The sequence below is a fragment of the Elephas maximus genome, chromosome 6 (assembly GCF_024166365.1).
Source record: "Elephas maximus indicus isolate mEleMax1 chromosome 6, mEleMax1 primary haplotype, whole genome shotgun sequence".
NCBI classification, from domain to species: Eukaryota; Metazoa; Chordata; class Mammalia; order Proboscidea; family Elephantidae; genus Elephas; species Elephas maximus.
In genome coordinates, this window is record NC_064824.1 from 137,198,515 (window position 1) to 137,224,594 (window position 26,080).

At 51.1% G+C, this 26,080-nt stretch overlaps 1 protein-coding gene across 7 annotated transcripts in view; it reads left to right on the forward strand.

The window, feature by feature from the left end:
- The window catches only part of SH3BP4 (SH3 domain binding protein 4), a 122,299-nt gene that overhangs the window by 83,967 nt on the left and 12,252 nt on the right, over positions 1 to 26,080 (forward strand). For 5 of the 7 annotated variants that reach the window (XM_049888506.1, XM_049888505.1, XM_049888509.1 and 2 more), the window contains 2 exons: positions 9,843 to 10,092; positions 16,867 to 19,226. In XM_049888506.1, coding sequence (XP_049744463.1) covers positions 9,975 to 10,092; positions 16,867 to 19,226 — 2,478 coding nt within the window. In that variant the 5' untranslated portion in view covers positions 9,843 to 9,974. Of the gene's footprint in view, positions 1 to 3,309; positions 5,283 to 5,312; positions 6,447 to 9,842; positions 10,093 to 16,866; positions 19,227 to 26,080 lie in introns of those variants that run through there. The other 2 variants (XM_049888511.1, XM_049888508.1) reach the window with 2 other exon arrangements.

The window sequence follows — 26,080 nt, forward strand, 5'->3', positions numbered from 1 at the left end:
TTATTCTCTCCTAGTTTAGGAGGCCAGAAGTCCAAATTCAGGGCACCAGCTCTAGGGGGAGGCCTTCCTTTCTCTGTTGGCTCTGGGGAAAGTCCTTATTTCCTTTCGACATCTGTGGGTCCCGTGTTCCTCAAAGATCTACCTGCGTCTTGGCACCAATCTTTCCTTGGGTCTAGGAGCTTCACAGCACGGGGACCCTGGGCCCAACGGCCATGCTGCATCCCCAACTTTTCTTCCTTGGTGGTAATCAGACCCCCCCACTGCTACCTTCTCTCTCTCTTCAAGATACAGGGTCATGCAGGCCACACCGCAGGGAAACTCGCCTTATGTCTGGATCAGGGCTGTGACCTGAGTAAGGGTGTTGGAGATGACACAACCTTGCTTGCTGAAAGTGAAAAGGACTTGAAGCACTTACTAATATGAAGATCAGAGACCACAACCTTCAGTATGGATTACACCTCAACATAAAGAAAACAAAAATCCTCACAACTGGACCAATAAGCAACATCATGATAAATGGAGAAAAGATTGAAGTTGTCAAGGATTTCATTTTACCTGGATCCACAATCAACAGCCATGGAAGCAAACCAAAAAACCAAACCCACTGCCATCGACTTGATTCTGACTCACAGCGACCCTATAGGACAGAGCAGAACTGCCCCGTAGGGTTTCCAAGGAGCCATGGAAGCAGCAGTCAAGAAATCAAAAGACACATTGCATTGGGTAAATCTGCTGCAAAGGACCTCTTTAAAGTGCTGAAAAGCAAAGGTGTCACCTGGAAGACTAAGGTGCTCCTGACCCAAGCCATGGTATTTTCAATCACATCATATGCATGTGAAAGCTGGACAATGAATAAGGAAGACCAAAGAAGAGTTGATGCCTTTGAATTGTGGTGTTGGCGAAGAATATTGAATATACCATGGACTGCCAGAAGAACGAACAAATCTGTCTTAGAAGAAGTACAACCGGAATGGTCCTTAGAAGCAAGGATGGTGAGACTGCGTCTTATGTACTTGGGACATGTTGTCAGGAGGGATCAGTCCCTGGAGAAGGACATCATGCTTGGCAGAGTACAGGGTCAGCGGAAAAGAGGAAGACCCTCAATGAGGTGGATTGACACAGTGGCTGCAACAATGGGCTCAAGCATAACCAGCCAGTATTTCCTTCTATTGTGCATAGGGTCAGCACCCCACCCTAATCCTGCCTCATTAACATAACAAACCTAACCCAGTCCTTTTTAACATCATCTAATCCTGCCTTCTTATCAAAAAAAAAAAAATTTTTGTTTTCAATCCTGCCTTCTTATCCACAGGCAGAGGTTAGGACTTACATTAACATCGGATTACAGAATGGAAGACAACCACACAAGGCTAGGAATCAGGAGCTGGGTCGGGGGCTTTCAGGCTTCGGGAACTGCGTGTGCAAAGGCCCTGTGGTGGGAGGGCCTTCATATATAGGGAACAGCAAGAGTGGTCAGGTGGAGGGAGAGAACTCAGAGAGAGAGCAGGGGTGGATAAGGTGGGGCCGTAGGGCCATTGTCAGTGAAGAAGCCTTTGGAGGGCTTTAACCTGCGTCCTGATGGCATTTGACTTACTTTAAAGTGCTGGCTGCTACTTGAGAGTGAACTACAGAGGGCACACCTAGAAGCAGGCCACTGTGGTAGGAGCTGTTATAGTCACTGAGTTGGGAGATGATGGTGACTTGGAGGTGCAGGGAAGAGGTCGGATGGAGGGTGTGCTTAGAAGGCAGAGCTTTCCAGAGTGTGTGGGGCTGTGGGTGGGCACAAGGGTGTAAGTGGGTGTGTGTGTGGTGAGAGAGACAGAGAGATCAGGCCTTTTTACTGGTTGAATGGAGCTGCCATTGCCTAACTGTGGAGACTCAGGCAGGGGGTCTGGAGTGGGATGTGGATCTGACAAGTTTGAGGTGCTCTTAGGCTCAGGAGGGGGGCCAACAGTGGGCAGTCAGGGGCTCCAAGGCCAGAATCGAGTGCCCACGTGCTGTTCCAAGCCCCTGACTGGTGTCTCACCTGCAGAAGGTCCCGTGGAGAAGAAATAAAATACGGTGAGCAGCAGGGTTGCAGCAGTTGGCGGTCAGGGGATTTAGAGGAGGCTGGGATGGAGAGGAACCAAGGAAGTGTGTCTCTTTCTGGCCAGACTGAGCTTCAAGGGTGATGGTCCACAGAAGACGCCAGCGATGGCTGATGAGCTGGGCTCAGGCCAGGCCAGGGAGTACTCCCATCTGCGGGGCCCGGGGTAAAAAGTTGAGGGTCAGAGGCTGCTTGAGCAAATGGGAGTGAGGACAATGCCAGAGGGACACTGCGCCCTCCCCCTGCCTCTCATTCTGCTTCTCTGGGGTCTCCTTTCCTCTTTGACAATCCCCAGAGCCTGTGTAGGTCTCTCATTACTGTGGTAAATGTCATGGATTTGGGCTCCAGCGCTCTCCAGGGACCGCGTGTATGGGACCTGGAAGTCCTGGGAATTGGAGGGGAGCCTTGAGCTGAGGCTGTGAGTTCCATAAGGACACTTGTGAGTACGCATCCATCGTCCGGAGGAGGTGCAGGAAGGCCAGGATGAGGGTTTGTTGAATGAGCGAGTGAACGCACAGTCTGGTTAAAGTAAGTTCATCCCCTTACAGTCTTGTAGCACAAAGCCCTTTCAACACACTTCCTGGAACTGGGATCCCAGCTTTGCTTGGATCCTTGGGCACGCACAGCGGCTCTTTTATCTTTAAGGTCTGATGCTCTTATTTTATAGTACAGTTCCCAGGAGTGCAGTTGCTGGGTGGAAAGACATATATGTTTGTTTTTTGAGCTTTTATTGCAGTGAAATATATGCAACAAAACGGCTCAACCATTTTTATGTGTACAGTTCAGTGATGTTAATTACACTGACCATGTTGTACAGCCATCCCCACTGTTTGTTTCCAGGTTTCTCCGTGCCTCAGTGTTGTTATCTGTAAGTTAGAGGTGACCAGAGTTGCCACTTCCCAGCATTGTTTGTAGGAAATACACTTAGCACAGTGCCTGCCACAGAAAAGAGTACTGTGTAAATGTTGACTAGACATCCTTAATTACTACTTAGGTATTATTCGTACTTAGTTATTATCGCTAAGTTGTTAACACCGCCCTCCCGTTACAGGTAGTCCCCAACTTACGTGTATTCAAGTTACAACAAACTGCACTTACGACCATCATTTTTTTTTTTGGGTACATTTTATCATTGGTAATATGTACTACATACAATGTTGAAGCATGTAATTTGCTGGTGTTACCACTCTCAGGTGTTCACTTGCAGACAGAAAGATCAGATCTGCAAAGCTACTGATAATAAAAATCAATAATCATAAAACGAAAAAGGGAACCCCATCGTAAGTCGGGGACCACCTGCACTGAAAAGTTCGCAAGAGCCTGTCCTATGACCTATTCTCTGATGGTCAAAAACCAAAAAAAAAAAAAAAAACCCTGGTGGCATAGTAATTAAGAGCTACAGCTGCTAATGAAAAGGTGGGCAGTTCGAATCCACCAGGCACTCCTTGGAAACCGTACGGGGCAGTTCTACTCTGTAGGGTCACTGTGAGTCGGAATCAACTCAAGAGCAATGGGTTTGGTTGGTTGGTTTGTTTTTTAATCTGTAGGTTGGAGCCTTGATGGTGCCGGTGGTTAAGCATTTGTCTGCTAACCAAGGGGTCGGCAGTTTCGATCCACCAGCCACTCCTTGGAAAATCTATGTGGCAGTTCTGCTCTGTCTGTAGGGTCGCTATGAGTCCAAATCGACTGGATGGCAAAGGTTATCTGCAGGTTAAAGTAAGAGGCGCCCTGCCTCTTTTAGCTACAGTCTCCAGCCTCAGGTGAAAAGCCTGTTGTAGTCGAGTCATTCAAACTCACGGCCACCCCATGTGTATGCGGGTAGACCTGTGCTCCATAGGGTTTTCTTGGCTGTAATCTTTACAGAGCCCTGGTGGTTGACTGCTAAAGTGGTTGACTGCTAACCAAAAGGTCAGTGGCTCAAAAGCACCAGCAGCTGGCTCCTCGGGGAAAAACGTGGCGGTTTGCTTCTGTGAAGATTACAGCCTTGGAAACCCCCTGGGGTCACTGTGAGTCACAGTCGACTCAGAGGCAGTGGATTTTCTTTTTTTGTTTGTTTGCCAGGCCTTTCCTCCGTTGAGGCCTGGGTGGGTTTGAACCACCAGCCTTTAGGTTAGCAGGTTAGCAGCCGATCACAGACTTCCCCTTGCTAGAAGTAGAAGATGGAAGAGTTCATCAGGAGTTCTTAAATAGAAATTTTTTAGATAACTGAAGTGTAAGGTTTTTTGCTGGTTTGACTATTTTAGCCAACATTTCACAGTCATCTGGTTTCCTAGGGGGCAGTGGTGGCTCAGCGATAGAATCCTCACCTCCCATGCGGACTGTCCGGGTTCAATTCCTGGCCAGTGCGCCTCACGCGCAGCCACCACACATCTTGAGCGGGGGCTTGCATGTTGCTGTGATGCCGAACAGGTTTCAGTGGAGCTTCCAGACTAAAATGGACCAGGAAGAAAGGCCTGGCAATCTACTTCTGAAAATCAGCCAGTGAAAACCCTATGGATCACAATGGTCTGATCAACAGCCAATCATGGGGATGGCACAGGGCTGGGCAGCATTTTGTTCCATTGCACTTGGGGTCACCATGAGTCGGGGGTCAGCTTGACTGCAACCAACAACTTTTTTTAGTTGTAAAGATATATATAACACGATATTTGCCAATCCGAGATTTTTCACGGGTACAATTTAGTGACACCAATTATTTTAATCGTGTTGTGCGACCATTCCCAATATCCCTTGCCAAATTTTCCACCACCGTAAAACAACCAAAGTTTTTAATTGCGGACATTTCCAAGCATTCAGTAAGTAGGGGGAACAGTGTGGTGGCCCTTCACAAACTCATCCTCCAGCAAACAGGAGCATCGTGTCCTATACTCTAACGCTGCTTTTCTAGCCAAGGAAGGAACAACTAACTCACGGGGTGTGGGATTTGAACGCCAGCCACTTGAATTTGAGGCCCTGGGACATTGGCTACACAGCCAGCCTCCGTGAGTCACTCCAGGAATTGGAGCACTGTGGGAGGAGGGTGGAGCTACCAAGGGCGGGAGAGTGAGACCTGGGTGTTCCTGGAGGCAGTGGTAAAGGTGAGTGGAAGTGTGTTCCAGGGAGCTGTTGAATGGAAAGTGCAGAAGCTTAAAGGTGCTGGGCACGTTTGAGGAGCATCAGGTTAACAATGTGGTCATTGATTTCCCTGGGGGTGGAGGTAAGCAAAAAAAAAAAAAAAGCACCTGCAAATTCAGGTGAAGCCCAGGGAGTGGAGGGCTGGGAATACCAGGTTGGGGAATATGCACTTTCTGGCTTAGCAGCATGAGTAGCACTGGGAAGTTTGGGAGCCAGGGCAGTGACATGACTAACAGAAATGCTTTAGGAAAATTGAGAGCCAACAGGAAGTGGGTGGCGGAAGGATCAGAGCCCCTGCAGCCACTGGCAACAGGGCCTGTCCAACTCTGTGGGTTTGGAGAGAAATGGTTGGAGAAGTGGAGAGTATTCTGCCAAGTCCACCACCAGCTGGCTGCCTGACCTCGGGCAGGTGTCTTCAGTGAGTGCTCTGGGCCTGTGTTTGCATCTGAGAGGCTACCCAGTCACCGGGCCTGCCTCACCGGACTGGCAGGAGGGCTTAATGCGTTAATGTCTGTGGAGTGGTACATGGTAAAGTCTGTAACTGTTTGGCTGCTAGTTCTAGCAGACACAGGAGACTGTAAAGCCAAAAACCAAACCCGTTGCTGTCGAGTCATTTCTGACTCATAGCCACCCTATAGGACACAGTAGAACTGCCTAGGGTTTCCAAGGAGCAGCTGGTGGCTTTGAACCGCCGACCTTTTGGCTCGCAACTGAGCTCTTAACCACTGCGCTACTGGGGGTGAAATGTGGAGGAGCTATATGAGTTGCCTGGTGTGTGCGGGTGAGTCAATTCCAACCCACAGCAACCCCATGTAACAGAGTAGAACTGCCCCGGAGGCTATAATCTTTACGGGAGCAGGTGGCCAGGCCTTTTCTCCTTCAGAGCTGCGAGGTGGGTTCAAACCACCACTACTTTTGGTTAGCAGCTGAGTGCTTCACTGTTGTGCCACCAGGGCTCCTTTTGAGTTGCCTGGGGCTGCCGTAACAAAGTGACATTTATTCTCTCACGGTCTGGGAGTCTGAATTCAAGGCATCTCGGGGCCATCCCTACTCTGTCTCCTCTACAGGAAGCTCTTTCCTGGTCTCTTCCAGCTTCTGGTAGCCCCAGGCATTCCTTGGTGGTCTTTGGCCTGTTGTAGGCACATCTTCATTTGGCCCTCTTCTCCTTCCGTCTCCTCTTTTGTAAAGACTCCACTCAGATAGGATCAAAGATGTGGTGAAACCCACGTGAATTGGTTCACAACAGGTTAGTAAATAAACCACAGGTAAGCCAGTACCTTCCTCCTTGGAGAACCTGCCCCTGTTTAGGACCCCCCCACCCCCCGCCCCGACTCTGGTGTGACCTCGTGCTGGTTTCCCTGATAGTATCACAAAGACCCTAATCCCAAGCACGATTCCATCCACAGATCCTGGGGTTAGGCGGTGGTGGTTTTCAGTTGCTGTTGAATAGATTCTGACTCAAGGTGACCCCACCTGTGCAGAGCAGAACTGCTCCATAGGGTTTTCAAGGCTGTGACCTTTTGGAAGCAGATTGCCAGGCCTGTCTTCCAAGGCACCTCTGGATGGGCTTGAACCACCAACCATTCAGTTAACAACCAAGAGCGTAACCTTTTGCACCACCCAGGGGACAGGGGTTAGGACTCCCACATATCTTTCATGAGGGAAACCATTCAATCCATAACAGGATCCAACACGGGGAGCGGGAAGGGGCAGGATGGCGACAGGTGGACACAGGTGTGGCCTGTGGAAAAAAATGTGCGGTGTCCAGGTGGAGATGGCCTAGAAGGCACAGGGGATCTTCGCAGCAGGAGAAAGATTTGGAGGTCACACTGCGCTGAGCTGTGAGGAGGAGGAGGGAGAGGGTTCTACTATAGGAAAGGCTAGGCCTTTCTGTAGGTGGAGAGGAAGGAGCCCAGGGCAGGAGAGGAGAGGGGACAGAGGCCCAGGTATCCCACTTGCAGGGGAAGGGGCTGGTCAGACATTCAAGAGGAGGGTGCCTGCCAGGCGTGGTCCCAAGAGGGGGCTGGCTGCCCTCCTCCTTCACCGTAGAAGTTTCCAGAAGGGTCGGATGGTGTCCTTGTTTGCACTCAGCATGAGTGGTGGGTGTCAGGATGTCAGCCCAGGACTGTGCCCACTACCCCTGGAGGAAAATTCATCGTTCTGGGGGACTTGGAGCAGAGCACTGACGACAAAAAGCCACCCCACCGCCATCCTCATGGAAGAGTGCGAATGAGTCTGTGTATGCTCAGTGTGGAGCCCAGGCACTCTGGTCACTGGGATGGGACTTCAGTGTCCGGGCTTGTCTCTGCTGATACGTGGGGAAGGTATCCTGGGGAGGGTGTCCTAGGGACAGCAAGCAGGGAGAGTGTAAACAGTGGCCTCTCTGTGCTGCCAACAGAACCTTTATGAGGGTGTCTTTGCGTTTGTAAAAGGACTACAGATCTCTGTAGACTGCTAAGGTGCTCATTGTCTCAGACTTAGAATCTTAGGTAAGAATGTTTATTTTTAAATTGGAAAGTCCACCAGCAAACACTGGTTACGAGGGCAAAATTGCCGGAAGCCTCTTCCCCCTGCCTCCCCCCACGCCCCCACACAAATGCGTCCCTTTTTTCTCCGAGTTGATTTTCTCCAGGAAATTACATGTAGTCTTTGGGATCAAAAGGATTTTCGTGGCATGTCATTTCAAGAATTCCACATGTTGCCGTTCACTTTTAAAGCTATAGGTTTCACTGAGGTTCTCATAGCCCGAAGGGAGAGTCCTTGTCTGTAGGCTCGCTCACGCAGCCCCTGGATTTGGGGTCTGCTTGTGCTGGAGCCCGGGTGACGCAGTGGTTAAGAGCTTGGCTGCTAACGAAAAGGCCAGCAGTTCGAATCCACCAGCTGCTCTTTGAAAACCCTATAGGTTTCCCCAGTAGGGTCCTATTGGGTCCCTATGAGTCGGAATTGACTTGACAGCAACAGGGTTTTTGGTCTTTGTGCTCAAAAGGCTGGAGGTTCAAGTTCACCGAGAGGCAGCTTGGAAGAAAGGCTTGGCGATATGCTTCCAAAAATCAGCTCCTAAAAGCCACGAAGAGCACGGTTCTACCCTGACTCACATGGGGTCGCCATGAGTCAGGGTCGACTTGACGCTCCCAAAGCTGCCTGGTCGACAGTAGAGCACTGTTTTGGGGATGTCTCTGGGGCACTGCCCAGGGCTCTGCGTCCAGCTCCACCCACAGCCCTGTTCAGACAAAGCCACGAGTCCCAAGGGGCAGGAAGCTCAGACCACATGGGGTCCTACAAACACCGCACATAGAGCATCCTCATGAGCGGTGGGGCTCAGCGCAAAACCCCGGTCTGCTCCCTGCTCACTGCAGGTGAGACAGGGAGGGTGTGCTGAGGCCTGCAGGGAGGACAGCACACCGCGATCAGAAGTGCATTTCTGGGTGCCTTTAGGTGGCACGGTGGAGGGATACAAGACCTTAGACCACGTTAGATGAGCCCAGCTATTTTGGGGTGACATCTTTTGCCCTCAGGCTGCTCCCGGTGCCGAGGGTTACAGGGCCAGCTGTGCCAGTGACCGCCTGCTTGTTTTGGAGAGCGTTTGAAATTCATTGCTTTGAAGTCAGTTGTTCCTGTTTCCTGTCCATGGGCTTCACAGATTGTCTGCTCCAAGTTAGTCACCTCCTTCCTCTCCAAAAACCGGCTGCCTTGGAGTCGACCCTGAAGCATGGCGACACCGCGCGTGTCGGGGTAGAAATGTGTGCCACAGGGTTTTCAGTGGCTGATTTTTCAGAAGGAGATCACCAGGCCTTTCTTCTGAGGTACCTCTGGGTGGACTCAAACCTCTAACCTTTGGGTTAGCAGCCAAATGCGTTAACTGTTCCACCAGGGGACTGCCATTCCTCCAGAACCTCCAGAATGCCTAAGCCTTGTGCGTCCCTCTGAGAAAAAGCGGAGGCCTTGGAGGGGGGAGAGAGTTGTAATTCTCGTGCTTTTTCCGTGCGCTGGCTTAGTAAGAGCACAGTGGTTAGCTAAATGTGCCAGGATTTGATGGGCATAAGTCACATAAAGACTGCCTTATAGATTGAGATGGTCACTTGTACTTTACATATTATTGGGTGTTTATTTGAACTCCGGGGAGGATTTAAGGGGCATTGTGGTCTCCTGACAGACCCCCAAACCCCGCTGCACCGGTGGTGTGAAAGAGGCGCTGTAGTGAGAGCTGCCCCCCGGGGGCCGGAGTCAAGGCTGTTTCCGCAATGAGACCAGCCATTATCCAGGAAGACGAAGGGTTCTTTTTCTTTTCCTGAACCCTAGAACTGGCAATGTGGACTGTACAAATCCCGTCTTGTCCTCCTCTTTGACTGTAATGAATGGACTGACCAGGTGCTAGAGCAAACTTCACAAACCCCATTGTACCCCAGGAAGCGCGGGCACGGACTCCAGGCCAGGAAACGCCGCTGGGTTGTGTGTGCCCAGGGCGGAGTGGGCACAGGCCACTGAGTGGGCACCGCCTGCCTCTCTTGAGCCAGCACAGATGAAATCGGTCTACAGTGGACTGTCCCCTGGGAAAAAAGAGGATTCTCACTGCCCATAAGTTTACTGTTTAACCCATGTTTCACTTGCTCAAAGGAAATGCTTTCTTCCTTCCTACGTTTAGGAAGAAGCACATTGCAAAGTTGACACCACAGTGAAGCTTGGCTGCTTGCGACAGAAGCTTCGGCAATTGCTGGAATAACTAGAGGAAGAAACATGAAACCGTAGCTGCTTCACCCAGAGAGAGCATTCTAAGATGGCAGCTCAGCGCATCCGAGCTGCCAACTCCAGTGGCCTCCCTCGGTGCAAGTCCGAGGGGACCTTGATTGACCTGAGCGAAGGATTTTCAGAGACGAGCTTTAACGATGTCAAAGGTGAGCAGAGAACAGTGGCAGAGGGAAAAGATTGGGGTTTTCAAGCACTGTAAGACCCAACAGCTTCCCTACATAAAGGCTGCCAAGTTAGCATTCAGGTAATTAAATTTTAACTTTCAGACGTTATTGTATGATAAATTAAGTCTGAAAACAATAACCACTTGTCTTGTTAGGAAGTGTTTTGAATGTTCCTTAGTTATGAAACCTCTTTATAATAAGGAATATGTTTGTTTTTTCTTGAGTCGTGGCAACAATAAGGTAGGGAGCCAAAATGTAGAGGAAAGCAAATATGGTAAGTCCATCAACCCTGGAATCTTTATGGAGACGCCCTGGTGGTGCAGTGGTTAAGCATTTGGCTGCTAACCAAAAGGTTGGCAGTTCGAATCCACCAGCTGCTCCTTGGAAACCCTAGGGGGAAGTTCTATCCTATAGGGTCGCAATGAGTGAGAATCAACTTGATGGCAACGGGTTTAATCTTTATGGAGGCAGACTGCCACGTGTTACTCACATGGAGCAGCTGGTGCGTTCAAACCACGGACCTTTCAGTTAGCAGCCGAGTGCTTAACCACTGCACCACCAGGGCTCCTTTGTGAATCAAAAAAATGGCTGGTCTAGGACAGGGTCAGCAAACTGTTTTCTGTAAAGGGATACCTAGTAAATATGCTTTAAGCTGTAGAGTCCACGTGGTCTCTGTTAAAACTACTCTGTCTGTCATCATGGGACAAAAACAGCCGTAGAAATGGGCAACCAAATGGGCGAGGCTGTGTTCCAATAAAACTTTATTTACAAAATCAGGCAGACAGCCAGATTTGGCACAAACCCGTACCAACTGAACCCGTTGCTGTGGAGTCAAATCCGACTCACAGGGACCCTATAGTATAAGACAGAGTAAAACTGCCCCATAGGGTTTCCAAGGAGCGGTGGTAGATTTGAAGTGTTGATCTTTTGGTTAGCAGTCGAGCTCTTAACTGCTGTACCACCATGACTCCAGATTTGGCCCAGGGAGCATGGTTTGCCAACCCCTCATCTAAAAGAGGGCCCCCAGGGTTTAATCAGCCAGGGGCTCTGGGCTTCTCCAATCACCTCATAACATGTAGGCTGATGAGAAAACCTATCATTTGGACACTGGAATAGATCGTCTTCTTCCATGAAGTCTACGCAGACCTCACTAGGCCATGTTCAGTCTATCCTGCGTCTCTCCTGGCACCGTTTACCATTGCTGTTTTTATCATCATCATCGTTAATTGGCTTTCTCAAGGCATGTATCACTTTTTGTTCAAATTACCCATGTCCTGCTGTCTTAGTTACCTAGTGCTGCTGTAACAGAAATACCACAAGTGGATGGCTCTAACAAACAGAAATTTATTCTCACACAGGCTAGGAGGCTAGAAGTCCGAATTCAGGGCGCCAGCTCCAGGGGAAGGCTTTCTCTGTCGGCTCTGGGAGGAAGGTCCTTGTCTCTTCTGAGCTTCTGCTCCTGTGCAACCTTCATGTGGCTTGGCATCTCTCCTACCCCGTCTTTGCTTCTCTCTTGCTTGTTTAATCTCAAAAGAGATTGATTTAAGACAGACTGTACACTAATACTGTCTAATTAACGTAAGAACACCCATTCCCAAATGGGATTATAGCCACAGGTCCAAAAACCAAAACCAAACCCACTGCTGTGGAGTCAATTCTGACTCATACCGACCCTACAAGACAGAGTAGAACTGCCCCACAGGGTTTCCAAGGAAACCCTGGTGGCATAGTGGTTAAGAGCTACAGCTGCTAACCAAAAGGTCGGCAGTTCAAATCCACCAGGGGCTCCTTGGAAACCCTATGGGGACAGTTCTGCTCTGTCCTGTAGGCTCACTATGAGTCGGAATCAACTCGACAGCAACTGGGATCTTTGTGGAAGCAGACTGCCACGTCTCTCTCCAGTGGAGCGCTTTCACTACTGCGCCACCAGGGCTCCTTAACCACAGGTAACTGCACCACCTAGGGACACGGAAAACCACTTACTGTCGAGCTGATTCCGACTCATGGTGGCCACATGCGTATCAGAGCAGTCAGCGGGGTTCAGTGACTGGTTTTTGGAAGTAGACTGACAGGCGTTTCTTCCAGCGTGCCTCTGGGTGGACTTGAACCTCCAACCTTTTAGTTAGCAGCTAAAAACATTAACCATTTGCCCCACCCAGGGACTGGTGAGTGTGTGTGTGTTGAAGAGGGGGTGTCTGAGAATCTAAGCTTGGGTAGGTCAAAGGGCCTCAGTCTGGACCCCGAGACCCCCTGGGCTCTAGTACCGAGAGGCAGCGTGTGACCCAGGCAGCCAGGAGCTTCACACACATCTGGGTGATAGACAGGCTTGGGGATTTACTCCCGTTGAAATATCTGCCGTGAAATCTCCCGCCCGTGATTAATTTCTCTGCCTGCTTAAGAACTTAGGCAGAGGGATGGGAAATACATTATTCAGTGTGCTGACCTTCTTGACACATGGGGAGATTTTTGTATTAAAATCAAGGTAGCTGTGAATCTGGGCAGTCCTCCTCAGAATTCATTAAGATGGCATTCGATAGGGATTTTCCAGCCTTTCCTGAGATGGGGAGGTGCTCCTACCACAGTCTCCTGATGCGGGGAGGAGGGCTGCTTCCCCTTGGCTAAGCCTGATCCTGGAGTGAAGTCTATTGTGTGGAATTTAAGTTAAAACCAGTTTTATTCTTCTGTCTGTGATCATTTGCATGGATACATTTTCTTAGACCGCGTGCGAAAGCATGCTTAATTGCTTTGGTTTTTTAATTTTTTTAATATTACTGTAAGGGAATTATTCCAGGGAACATAAAAACTTTTGAGGGATTCTAACGAGATTTTAATGGCTGGCAAGCTTTCTCTTAATTTCCACTTGGTTTTAACTTTTATGTGACCTTTTTTCTAGACATGTCAAAGAAACGAAAGATGGTTTCTATCACCGGAGACCATGACTAGCAAACAGAAGCGGGAGAAAACCAGTCACCGTTGCTTTGATTCTGACTCATGGCGCCCCCTTGTGTGTCGGGGTAGAACTGTGCTCCATAGGGTTTTTAGTGGCTGATTTTTCTAAAGTAGATTGCCAGGTCTTTGTTCTGAGGCACCTTTGGGTAGACTTGGACTGCCAACCTTTTGGTTAGCAGCTGAGTGCACTAATTGTTTGCACTAGCCAGGGACCCCAGAAGTGGGAAGGAAGAGTTCCGACCTCAATCTGTGCCGTCTCTTTTCCTCCTGCCTTTCCAGTTAAGCCATTTCTTTTCCTGTACTGTGTTTTATTCACTCCCACCCCTTCACTGTTGGGTGACTTGTCTTTGTTGTCATTGTCCAGCAGACAGGCAGAGCTGGGGGTATTCTAACTTTGCCTTTGGCCAATGCCTAGCCTGGTTTCATGTATGTGGCCTCTCTAGGTTGTAAGCACAACTTATTACATAGGCATTTATTGAGCACCTAATACGTGCCAGGCACTGTTCCCAGTACCAGGGATACAACAGTGAACAGCAGACTTCCTAGTGGACCTTATATTCTAGTGGGAAGATGGAGCCCTCCCCTCAAAACCAGTATGTAAGGTACATGATAGACTGGTTGGTGATATAAGTGCTATGGAAAAAAATAAAACAGGAAGGGTGTAGGAGATGTCGGTTTTCATACTTTTTTTTTTTTTTTTTTTGAAGTAGATCTCCAGGTCTTTCTTCTGAGACACATGTGGGTGGACTCAAGCTGCCAGCCTCTGGGTCAGCAGCTGAGTGCATTCATCACTTGCGCTACCCAGGATCTCCAAAAGTGGAGAGTCCCTGATGAGTCCTTACCTTGGGCTAAATGTCATTAGCACTTTATTGGTATCATTTCATTTCATCCTCACTACAACCCACTGAGGAGTGATTTTTTGCCCATCGTGCCCACGAGGAATCACAGGCCTCAAAACTCACACAGTTGTAAGGACCTGGATTCAAGCCCAGTTTTCGTGATCCCAGACCCAGATTCTTCACAACTCCAAACCAAAACCAAACCGGTTGCTGTCGAGTTGATTCCAACTCATAGCAACCCTATAGGACAGAGTAGAGCTGCTCCATATAGGGTTTCCAAGGAGCAGCGGCTGAATTTGAACTGCCGACCTTTTGGTTAGCAGCCTGAGCTCTTAACCACAGTCCACCAGGGCTCTGGACGGACAGCTCTGTGTAGCAGGCCTAGTTTGCTTGGGCTGCTATAACAGAATAGTGACAAGTGGTGGCTTTAAAGAACAGAAACTTCTGGTCTCACAGTTGTGGAAGTTAGAAGTCCAAATCAGGGTGCCGGTTCTGGAGGAAGGTCCTTCTTTGTCTCTTTCAGCTTCTAGGAGCTGCCAGCGACCCTTGGCATTCCTGGGCTTCTATATGCATCTGCCTCCACTGTCACATGGGGTGTGTCTTCCCACATGCATGTCTCTCTGTGTCTGTTTTCCCTTTTTATAAAACACCACTCAGAAGGGATTAGGTTTAGGACCCACCCTACTCTGGTTTGGCCTCCTTAACATAACAATAGAAAACTCCTGTTTCCAAACAGGGTCGCATTTACAAGTACACAGGTCTCAGGACTTCGACATAAATTTTGGGGGGACACAATTCAGCTCGTAAGAGTAATTGTCACAGCAAGGTGGTAGGTGATGGCCGTCAAGGCCTAGGTATACTTCCTCTCAAGCACACCTGTAACCTAGTCAAGGATATCAGTGGACACTTCCTACTTTATTTCTGACTTTACCGGAGCCCTGGTGGCCTAGTGGTTAAGAGCTTGGCTGCTAACCAAAAGGTCAGCAGTTTGACTCCACCAGGTGCTCCTTGGAAACCCTATAGGGCAGTTCGACCTTGTCCTGTAGGGTTGCTGTGAGTCGGAAGCAACTTGACAGCAACAGGTTTTTTACTTTATTTCCCAGTTGCCATGATTTCCCCTCAAAAAAAGGGATGCTGGCAGATGATTTTTTGGAGGACCAATTTGATGGACCAGACCAGGAACCCTGTTGACTTCATAATAGACTAGAAAAGATAATGTGTGTTTCGTGTAGAAATATAGTCATTTTGTTGCTCCTTTAAGGAGGCAACTAAAATACAAGTTTCCTTTCTCTCAATTGTTTGTTACAGGAAGCCAGAATATAAGCAAAGTATAGGCCAAGGAGCAATCAGTTCGGGGGAGGGTGCCAGGGAGAAGGACCTGGGTTTGGTTCGGTCTGAGAGCATTCCCTTCAGCCTCTGGATATACTTTCTTATGAGTGAGCGGGAGAGAAAGTATTTAATCGTGTCCGTTGTTTTTTAAGGCACACAGGTTTACTTAGATGACTTATTCTGCTGTTACCATCTCTCTCTGCATTAGTTATACACACCCATAAATTCGCTCGATTCCATTTTTAAAGTAGTGGCATTCTTAAACAGTTGCTTAAACCGTTGCTCAAAATAATGTGAACTACGACCAGAAATAAAACCTTTATGTTCCAGGGCCTGTTTCCATGTGGTTGTCTTGAGTGATAATTTATAAAAGGGTGGAAGAGACTGATCTTACAAATCTTATTTCATCTAAATAAACATTTTGGTGAGGAATGGGATTGAACTTTGAAATCTAAGAAACAGGTCCAATTGTCAAGGCAACCTTCCCGCCTGTGTATTTTCGTATTTCATGTTGAAGCCAGAGCGTAGGATCAGCTCATCAGCGTGAGGGAGAGAATGGCTGAGGCTCTTCATTTTCAGTCCCTGGGTGCATGCAGGGGGTCACTTAACTCAGAACGCCCCTGTGTGTCTTCTAAGGAAACCACACTCCAGTTTTCTTTCTAGTAGCAATTCTGGTAAGACGTTGGTTAGAATGTTGTTAGCGGCTGTTGACTCACGGCAGCCCCTGCTCACAACGGAACAAAACACTGCCTGACCCTGTGCCTTCCCCATGATCGGTTACAGACTGGACGATCGTGATCCATAGGGTTTTCACGGGCTGATTTTTGGAAGTCGGTCACCAGGCGTTTCTTCCTAGTCTGTCTTAGTCTACAAACTGCTGAAACCTGTTCCTCACCACAGCAACATGAAAGCCTCCACCGACAGATGGCCGGTGGCTGCATGTGAGGTGCCTTGGCCGGGAATCAAACCTGGGTCTCCCCCGCCCTCGCGGAAGTCAGGAATTCCACCGCTGAACCACCCAGTGCCTCGTTAGATGAAGGAAAGGTTTGGTCAGCATGTGATGTTTTGAATGTGTGGATGTGTTGAACATTACATGGTGCCGTTCCCATTGCTGTGCATGGCCGAGAGATTTCCCCGTGGCCTTTCCTGCCTGACTTAGGCTGTCCAGTTGGAAAGTATCAAGGGTAGTGAAATAACAGGGCTGTCCTGAGCTCGCTGGCCAGATAAGGTACATTACCGAGTGTCACTTTGGTTTCTTTCTGTTTGGAAAAGAGTTGAGTATTTGCCAGAGTTGGGGTCCCTGGGTGGTGCAAACGGTTAACATGCTCAGCTGCTAACTGAAAGGGTGGAGATTCAAGTCCACCCAGAGGCACCTCAGATGAAAGGCCTGGCGATCTACTTCCAGAAACTCAGCCATTGACCACCCTATGGAGCACAGCTCTGTTCTGACACACATGGGCTGCCATGGGTCAGAATCGACTTGATGGCAACTGGTGGTTTATTAGCCTGGGTATTGTCCACAGGTCTGTGACATTTGTTTCTTAGATCACTTCTCCCTGAAGTGATCTTTATTCATGAACACATTAGGGAGCCCCAACTGGACTTGCTCTTATTGTCTGTCTCTTTGTGTTTTGCACAGTGCCTTCCCCCGGTGCCTTGCTCGCAGACAATCCCACACCTTTTGGAAATGCAAAGGAAGTGATCGCAATCAAGGACTATTGCCCGACTAACTTCACCACCCTGAAGTTCTCCAAGGGCGACCATCTCTATGTCCTGGACACATCAGGCGGTGAGTGGTGGTACGCCCACAACACCACAGAGATGGGGTACATCCCTGCCTCCTATGTGCAGCCCTTAAACTACCGAAACTCAACCCTGAGTGACAGCGGGATGATCGACAATCTTCCAGACAGCCCAGATGAAGTCGCCAAGGAGTTGGATTTGCTTGGAGGATGGACAGATGACAAGAATGGGCCGAGCAAAGGTTACAGTAATAACCCTTTCTGGAATGGGGTCCAGACAAATCCATTTCTGAATGGGAACATGCCAGCGATGCCCAGCTTAGATGACCTAAACCCCAGAAGTACTGTGGATTTGCTACTTTTCGATACAGCCCCACCCTCTGTCACCGAATCCAGCTCCGTCACCACTAACAGCACCGGCAACGTCTTTGACGAGCTGCTGTCCACAGGTGGACTCAGCACGGAGCAGCCGGTCAAGCGGGACAACCCGTTCTTTAGAAGCAAACGTTCCTACAGCCTGTCAGAGCTCTCTGTCCTCCAGGCCAAGTCCGATGCCCCCGAGTCCTCCAGTTTCTTCACTGGGCTGAAATCCCCTGCTCCCGAGCAGTTCCAGAGCCGAGAGGATTTTCGGACTGCCTGGCTGAACCACCGGAAGCTGGCCCGGTCTTGCCACGACTTGGACTTGCTTGGCCAGAGCCCTGGTTGGGGCCAGACCCAAGCGGTGGAAACAAACATCGTGTGCAAGCTGGATAGTTCCGGGGGAGCCGTGCAGCTCCCCGACACCAGCATCACCATCCACATGCCCGAAGGTCACGTGGCTCCTGGGGATACTCAGCAGATCTCCATGAAGGCACTGCTGGACCCTCCGTTGGAGCTCAACAGTGACAAGTCCAGCAGCATCAGCCCCGTGTTGGAGGTGAAGCTGAGCAACCTGGAAGTAAGAACCTTCCTCGTCTTGGAGATGAAAGTGTCCGCCGAGGTGAAAAACGACATTTTTAGCAAAAGCTCGGTGAGCCTCCAGTGCCTGAGGAGCGACTCAAAGGAGGGTCCCTATGTCCCCATCCCGCTCACCTACAACTACGGGGATACGGTCCAGGTCCACCTGGAGAACCTGGAGCCCTGTATGTACCTGGCCATCGTTGCCCACAGCCCCAACGTTCTCTACCCATCCACCGTGTGGGACTTCATCAATAAGAAAGTCACGGTGGGTCTCTACGGTCCCAAACACATCCACCCATCTTTCAAAACGGTGGTGACCCTTTTTGGGCATGACTGTGCCCCAAAGACTCTCCTGGTCAGTGAGGTCACCCACCAGACCCCTAGCCCTGCCCCAGTGGCATTGCAGCTATGGGGTAAGCACCAGTTCGTTTTGCCCCGGCCCCAGGATCTCAAGATTTGTATGTTTTCCAACATGACCAATTATGAGGTCAAGGCCAGTGAACAAGCTAAGGTGGTGAGAGGGTTCCAGATGAAGCTGGGCAAGGTGAGCCGCCTCATATTCCCCATTACCTCCCACAGCCCCAACGAGCTCTCCGACTTCACCTTGAGGGTCCAGGTGAAGGATGACCAGGATGCCATCTTGACCCAGTTCTGCGTCCAGACTCCGCAGCCCCCACCCAAAAGTGCCGTCAAGCCGTCCGGGCAGAGGCGGTTCCTCAAGAAGAACGAAGTTGGGAAAATAATCTTGTCCCCATTTGCTGCCACTGCCAAGTACCCAACCTTTCAGGACCGTCCGGTGTCCAGCCTCAAGTTCGGCAAGTTGCTCAAGACAGTGGTGAGGCAGAGCAAGAACCACTACCTGCTGGAGTACAAGAAGGGCGACGTGATTGCTCTGCTGAGCGAGGAGAAGGTCCGGCTCAAGGGGCAGCTGTGGACCAAGGAGTGGTACATCGGCTACTACCAGGGCAAGGTCGGGCTGGTGCACACCAAGAACGTGCTCGTGGTCGGCAAGGTCAAGCCGAGCTTCTTCTCTGGGCCAGAACTGAGCACTTCAGTGCTGCTAGAGCAGATTCTGAGACCCTGCAAGTTCCTCACCTACATCTATGCCTCCGTGAGGACCCTGCTGATGGAGAACATCAGCAGCTGGCGGGCCTTCGCAGACGCCTTGGGCTACGTGAACCTGCCGCTCACCTTTTTCTGCCGCGCAGAGTTGGATAGTGAGTCCGAGCGAGTGGCTTCTGTCCTGGAGAAGTTGAAGGAGGACTGTAACAACATGGAGAACAAAGACAGAAAGTCCTTTCAGAAGGAGCTGATGATGGTAAGTGGTGGCTGATGTCAGCGTTTGCAAAGGCTGGGGGTAGGCTCTGCTGGGCTGCTTTTCACCAGGTTGTGGGTGAATGAATCATCGGTAACCATGTCTGAGCAGAGCTTCAGGGCATCTATGAACTTGCCGGAGCTCTGTGCACCAAGTTTTAGGTATACACATGGAGGGAGCTTACATGTGATCCTTAAGTGAAAAACCAGTCGCCATCAAGCCCACTCCAACTCTTGGCCACCCCATGTGTGTCAGAGTAGAACTGCGCTCCATAGGGTTTTCGTGGCTGTGTCCTTTCAGAAGCAGATCGCCGGGCCTGTCTTTCAGGACACCTCAGGGTGGGTTTGAACTGCCAGCCTTTCTGTTATCAGTCAAGTGCTTAACCGTTTTCACCACCCAGTGACTCCTTGTGAGGCTTACAGACAGACAGACATACCTGTTGCTATTGAGTCGATTCTGACATAGACCCCGTAGGGCAGTGTAGAACTGCCCCACAGGGTTTCCAAGACTGTAGTCTCTATGGAAGCCGACTGCCACATCCTTCTTCCTTCAAAGCAGATGGTGGGTTTGAACTGCGGACCTTTTGGTTAGCAGCAGAACACTTAACCACTGCACCACCAGGGCTCTTGTGATGCATACAAACCAAACTCAACCCGTTGGCATCGATTCCAACTCCTAGTGACCCCATAGAACAGAGTAGAACTGCCCCAGTAGGCTTTCCAAGGAGCAGCTGGTGGATTCAAACTGCTGACCTTTTGGTTAGCAGCTGAGCGCTTAACCACTGCACCACCAGGGCTCTTGTGATCGTTGTCGTTGTTGTTGTTGTTAGGCGCCATCAAGTCGGTTCCAACTCATAGCGACCCTATGCACAACAGAACGAAGCACTGCCCAGACCTGCGCCATCCTTAAAACCGTTGTTATGCTTGAGCTCATTGTTGCTGCCACTGTGTCAAGCCACCTCTTTGAGGGTCGTCCTCTTTTCTGCTGACCCTGTACTTTGCCAAGCATGATGTCCTCCAGGGACTGATCCCTCCTGACAACATGTCCAAAGTATGTGAGACAGTCTCGCCATCCTTCCTTCTAAGGAACATTCTGGTCGTACTTCTTCTAAGACAGATTTGTTCATTCTTTTGGAAGTCCATGGTCGTTAGAGGGCCCCCAAAAATCAAGGGCCTCTGTGGAGAGGGTCATTCAGTGTCCTTTCCTTGCTGAATTTGGGGGTCCCTCAAAGGTTGGTGAGTGAACCCCTGAGTGCCCAATGGGGAAGGGGGTCATGGCAGGGGCCTGTGTTCCAACCACCTGTGTTTGTGTTTCTGGGGAGAAGATGCATAGTTTCTTCAGATTCCTAATGGGGCCTACACTCAGTGTAAGAACGCTGTTGTCTGGATGTGAGTTTTCTTTCCTTGTCTTACTTGAGACTTTTAGCACCTCCCTATGTTGGCTTTTCTTCCCCCTCTTGTTTGAGTTGGGGGTGAGGGCAGCCTTTGTTCTGCCAGCACGACTGAGTTGTAACCTTCAGAAGTAAAAGGAGGAAGTAGGTGTCCCACCAGGAGGTACACCCTGGCCCACGGCCAGCATCCTGTCAAGGAGCCAACTGGCCAGCGTCATCCCGCCCAGGAGCCAGCTGGTGAGCGTTTGCTGAGCCTGTTGTAAATTCCGGGCCTGCTCAGGCTCTGCCCAGGCCCCTGTCCACAGGCAGCCTCCTTCTAGTTTCTGATAGTTACCCTGGAGAAGCCAGTAAAGTCTTTCTCTTGACGTCCCTGGATGTATCCCTCCCTGTAGACATGCTCCGTCGACTTCCTTCTGTGACAAGCAGATTCCACTCCGTCCCCCATCCTCCTGTCAGCCCCCCATCCTCCCGTCAGCCCCCATCCTATCAGCCCACCACCCTCCTGTCAGTCACCCATCCTACCAGCCCACCATCCTCCTGGCAGTCCCCCATCCTACCAGCCCCCCACCCTCCTGTCAACCCCCAGTCCTGTCAGCCCCCATCCTATCAGCCCCCCATCCTACCAGCCCCCATCCTCCTTTCAGTCCCCATCTTCCTGTCAGCCCCCCATCCTTCTGTCAGCCCCCATCCTCCTGTCAGCCCCCCATCCTCCTGTCAGCCCCCCATCCTCCTATCAGCCCCCATCCTCCTATCAGCCCCCCATCCTACCAGCCCCATCCTCCTTTCAGCCCCCCATCTTCCTTTCAGCCCCCCATCTTCCTGTCAGCCCCCATCCTATCAGCCCCCCGTCCTGTCAGCCCCCCATCCTCCTGTCAGCCCCCCATCCTCCTATCAGCCCCCATCCTCCTATCAGCCCCCCATCCTACCAGCCCCATCCTCCTTTCAGCCCCCCATCTTCCTTTCAGCCCCCCATCTTCCTGTCAGCCCCCATCCTATCAGCCCCCCGTCCTGTCAGCCCCCCATCCTCCTGTCAGTCCCCATCCTCCTGTCAGCCCCCCATCCTCCTGTCAGTCCCCATCCTCTTGTCAGCCCCCCATCCTGTCAGCCCCCATCCTCCTGTCAGCCCCATCCTATCAGCCCCCCGTCCTGTCAGCCCCCCATCCTCCTGTCAGCCCCCCATCCTCCTGATTCAGATATGTCACTGCTTTCAGTTCCCGTGGGAAAACAGCCGTGACTCTGTCGTGCACTTTTCGTCCTTGTACCCCCAGCCCTGGACAGCCTTTCCATTTCCTTCCACCAGCCACCTGCCATTCCTTCACGTGCATATTGGGTGTAAGTCCGTCTTGGGATGGATGAGCCACCTTGTCTGTCTGAGGGTCTGAAGATGCTTGGGTTGACACAGGGATGCAGCTAGATGTCCCCCACCCCCAGCCAGGTGGACAGAGGGACAAATGCCCAGCAGCTGGGCCCACTCACAGGGTGCTGGCATTGGGTCTAGGGGAGCAGGGCTTGCCCGAAGGTTTCCTTCTGTGATGGAAACAGATTCCTCGGTGCGTGGCGGTCACACAGTGAGAGAAAGCACCAGAGCAGAGCAGAGTCAGAACTGAGGTTGCCTGGGGGTGGACATGGCGGTTAGGTGGGCAGCCCACAGGCCCTGGGGCCTTGGTGAGAGCAGTTTCTGTGGGAGGAGGCCAGGTTGCTGCAGCTGGGAGGAAGGGAACAATGGAGGTGGCACAGCCTCCCCGTCCTGCCTGTGGTTCACTCAGCAATGACTTCTGTCCCCCTGGACAGAGCTCCACACTGTGGGGGCTGTGATCCCCTGGACAGCCCTCAACCGGGACTGTCCCCCAACAGGAGTTCCAGGCTTTCCTGAAACGTCTGTCAAAACGTCTGTCGTTACAGCTGGACATGTTCACCTTGAGTGGACAGAGGGGAAATGTGGAACAATGGAGTGACCCCCTGCCACCTGTGGAGAGGCAGCGACTGAGGAGGGGCTTTCAGAGCCCTTCCTTCTCTTTTCTTTTTCTTTCCAGACAACTGAAGTCATCCAGCTCTTTTTACTCAACTTGAGTGTTCCCTGTGAACCAATTTTTCAGTAGGCTTTCTTGGTTAGTTTTGTGTGAGGAGGGGGTGTCATGTGCGTGCGTGTGTGTGTGTGTGTGTGTGTGTGTGTGAGTGAGTGAGAGAGAAATAGTTCCTCCCCTCTGCCCCCTAGCTCCTCTCCTCTGACACCCAGGACTCCCCAGAGGAGGAAATGAAACTTGACTTTGGCAGGAAGGTTGCCCAAGGCAAGGTTAGATCTCTTGGTAATAGAGTGAAACTGGTTTTGCAGCTGTCTCCTCCTCTTTCTCTGTAGACGCTGTGGGGCTGTGGGCGGGGGAATTTGGGCGAATGGCCAGACATCCACAAACCACAAGCAGATTTATCCCAGGGCACCTGAGGAGTTGGGGAAGCCAGGTGTTATATCTCAGAGGACTCACAGGTCACTTGACGTCCTCAAGGACTGATGCCACCATCCCCGGCCCCTTCACAGCCAGACCGGGTCTCCCGCACCCCCCCTACCCCCCATTGATAAGATTGCATTCTGTGGAGTTCAAGTGCTGGCTTGCTTTGGAAATGGTGTTTAAATGCCGCTGAACAAACTGCTTGGGGATCTCCATGCCAGAGGTGGGACTTGTGGGCTGGAGGCATTAGATGAATACCAAAAAACCAAACCCCTTGCCGTGGAGTCGATTCCAACTCATGGCGACCCTGTAGGACAGTGTAGAACTGCCCCCATAGAGTTTCCAAGGAGTGCATGGTGGACCTTTTGGTTAGCAGCCATAGCACTTAACCACTATGCCACCAGGGTTTCCATTAGATGAATGGGCTGCAAAAAGATTGGCAGTTCAAACCCACCCATCAGTGCTATGGAAGAAAGGCCTGGCAATCTGCCTCCATAAAGATTACAGCCAAGAAAACCCTAGGAAGCAGTTCTATTCTGTAACACATGGGGTTGCCATGAGTTGGAATGAGCTCAACGGCAACGGGTTTGAGTTTCTGTTCGTTTGTATTCTTTTTTTTTTTTTTTTTGGTTTTCATTGTCGAAGGCAGAGCAGGGACAGCTGAGTAGGAGGTTCATGGCAGCAGCTTCTAACAGAACAAGGAAAAAAAGCTGGGAGTGGGTGTGCTTACTCGATTCCCACTCAGCTTGTCCTGGGTGCCACCTGTGTGCTTGGGGATGGTGCTGGGGGCCGAGCTTTCAGGGAGCGGGGTCCAGGACATGACAGGGTGATAGCGGCCCCAAAGAGAAGGGCCCCACTGTGCATGGGAGGGCAAGGAAAGATAAACAGGCGGTGGGGAAGGAGTGGAAGGGAATGGATGTTCGAAGGATGAGTGGGAGCCCACCCAGTGGAGAAGGACGGTCAGATCGGAGGGCATAGCACAACAGGGCCCGGGGCAAGGAGGAGCATGGAATGGGGAAAACTGTCCCAGGTGTGGGGTGGCCGGGGCTCTAGGGTGACTGTGGGGCCGTGGTAGTATAGGTCAATGCTGTGAAGCCAACTGGGCCGGGTAGTACTTGCGCTTTGCTCCGTACGCCTTGGTAAGGGTCAGAGCCTTTTGTTGTTGTTAGTTGCTATCGAACTGGCTTCGACTCATGGAGACCTTATGTACAAAGGGCCCTGCACCATCTTCACGGTTGTTGGTATGTTTGAGTCCGTTGTTGGAGGCATTGTGTCAGTCCATCTCATGGAGGGTTTCCCTCATTTTTGTTGATCCTCTGCTTTACCAAACATCATGTCCTTTTCTAGTGGTTGGTCCTTTCTGATGATGCATCCAAAATGAATGAGCCCAACTCTTGGGCCATATTCTGTGATCCACAGGGTTTTCATTGGCTGATTTTCAGAAGTGGATTGCCAGGCCTTTCTTCATAGTCTGTTATAGTCTGGAAGCTCCACTGAAGCCTGTCCACCATGGGTGACCCTGCTGGTACGTGAAATACCTGTGGCATAGCTTCCAGCATCCCAGCAACACGGAAGCCAGCACGGTAGACAGACTGGCAGGCAGGGGGTGGCATTTCAGGGGACGGGATGAGGAATCAGGTGTGATTGGAGCAGGTCGGCTGCTGGGTCCGATCGTGTTTGTCGCTGCACCATGCTGCCTCCCACGTCCCTGAGCTCTCAGTCACGGGCCAGTACGGCCCCCTTGAGTGCCCTCGCTGCAGGGTAGCGGGCGGCCCTCGGGGAAGGCCTGGCATTCATACTGATTCCTGGCAGTGGGTTTTTTAGTGATATTCTTGCTCAAGCAATACTGGGCAGCTCCTTTCCAGCAGAGGTGGGAGGTGAGAGACTGGCCAGTGGAAGGCTGCCCAGCTGGGATCACGCCCCGACAAGCCAGTGTACCGGTTCTCTAGGACATTCACCCTCCATCTGATTGCACACTGTGAGCGCAACACCACAGGCGGGGGGGACGCACACTGTCTACAGCCTTCGTCTCTGGCTCACAGCGTGCTGTGCCCTCCATACCCGGAGGCAGGCAGTGGGTGGTGGTGGCTGGGCCTGCGGTGGGGCCTCACCATGGCCTCCACGAAGGGCCCCTGGTTTGTTTTCACACATGTCCACCTCGGTACCCACCTTCAGTGCCGGATCACTGGGCTTTGCACAGCTGCCTTGGTCCATCCCGGGGTTGTTCTGGAATGAAAACCGTCCTGGTTGATTTTCCTGTTTGTAAGAGCAGCATACGCTTCTTTGGGAATGGGTGTTTTACAGAAGAGCCGAAGCAGAAAGTGGAAGCTCCCCTCCTCGAGCCCCGTCTCCCAGAGGGCTCTCTGTTCACGGTTTGGAGTGTGTCCTTCCAGCCTGTCTCCATGTGTTTCCAAATTTGTTGCTATTGTTCAATTAAATCGGATTTTGCCATCAGGACTGTGGCATAGTCTATCTTTCCACGTACGTGACCTCTAGGCACACATCACCCCGGCGTGGAAAGGCAGGTCTAGTTCTCGGGGCCTGTTGGAAGCCCCTGGATTGTTTCCTGGTTTTCACCATTACAGGCCTTGCTGCTACGAGCCACGTCCTCACGCCTGTATGTTTGCCTGCTGCTCCGTATTTTTCCATGACACTATTCTGTGCAGCTGTATGCCCCCTCCAGAGACCTGAAAAGCCACCAGTTGGGTACATGGTAGCAAGTGCCCCTTGGGGAGAGCAGGGCCTCAGAATGATCAGAAATATACAAAGTTCCAGAAGCGGCATCAAGTGACAGGACTGAGTCTTTGCTGATGGCAAAAGGGCTAAGTGCTTGGCTGCTAACCCAAAGAAATGTCAGTGGTTTGAACTCACCCAACAGCTCCGAGCAAGAAAGACCTGACAGTGTGCACCTGTAAAGATTACCAAACCAATCCTGTTGCCCTCAAGTCGATTGAGACTCATAGCGACCCTAGAGGACAGAGTAGAACTGCCCTACAGGGTTTCCAAGGACGTCAATCTTTACT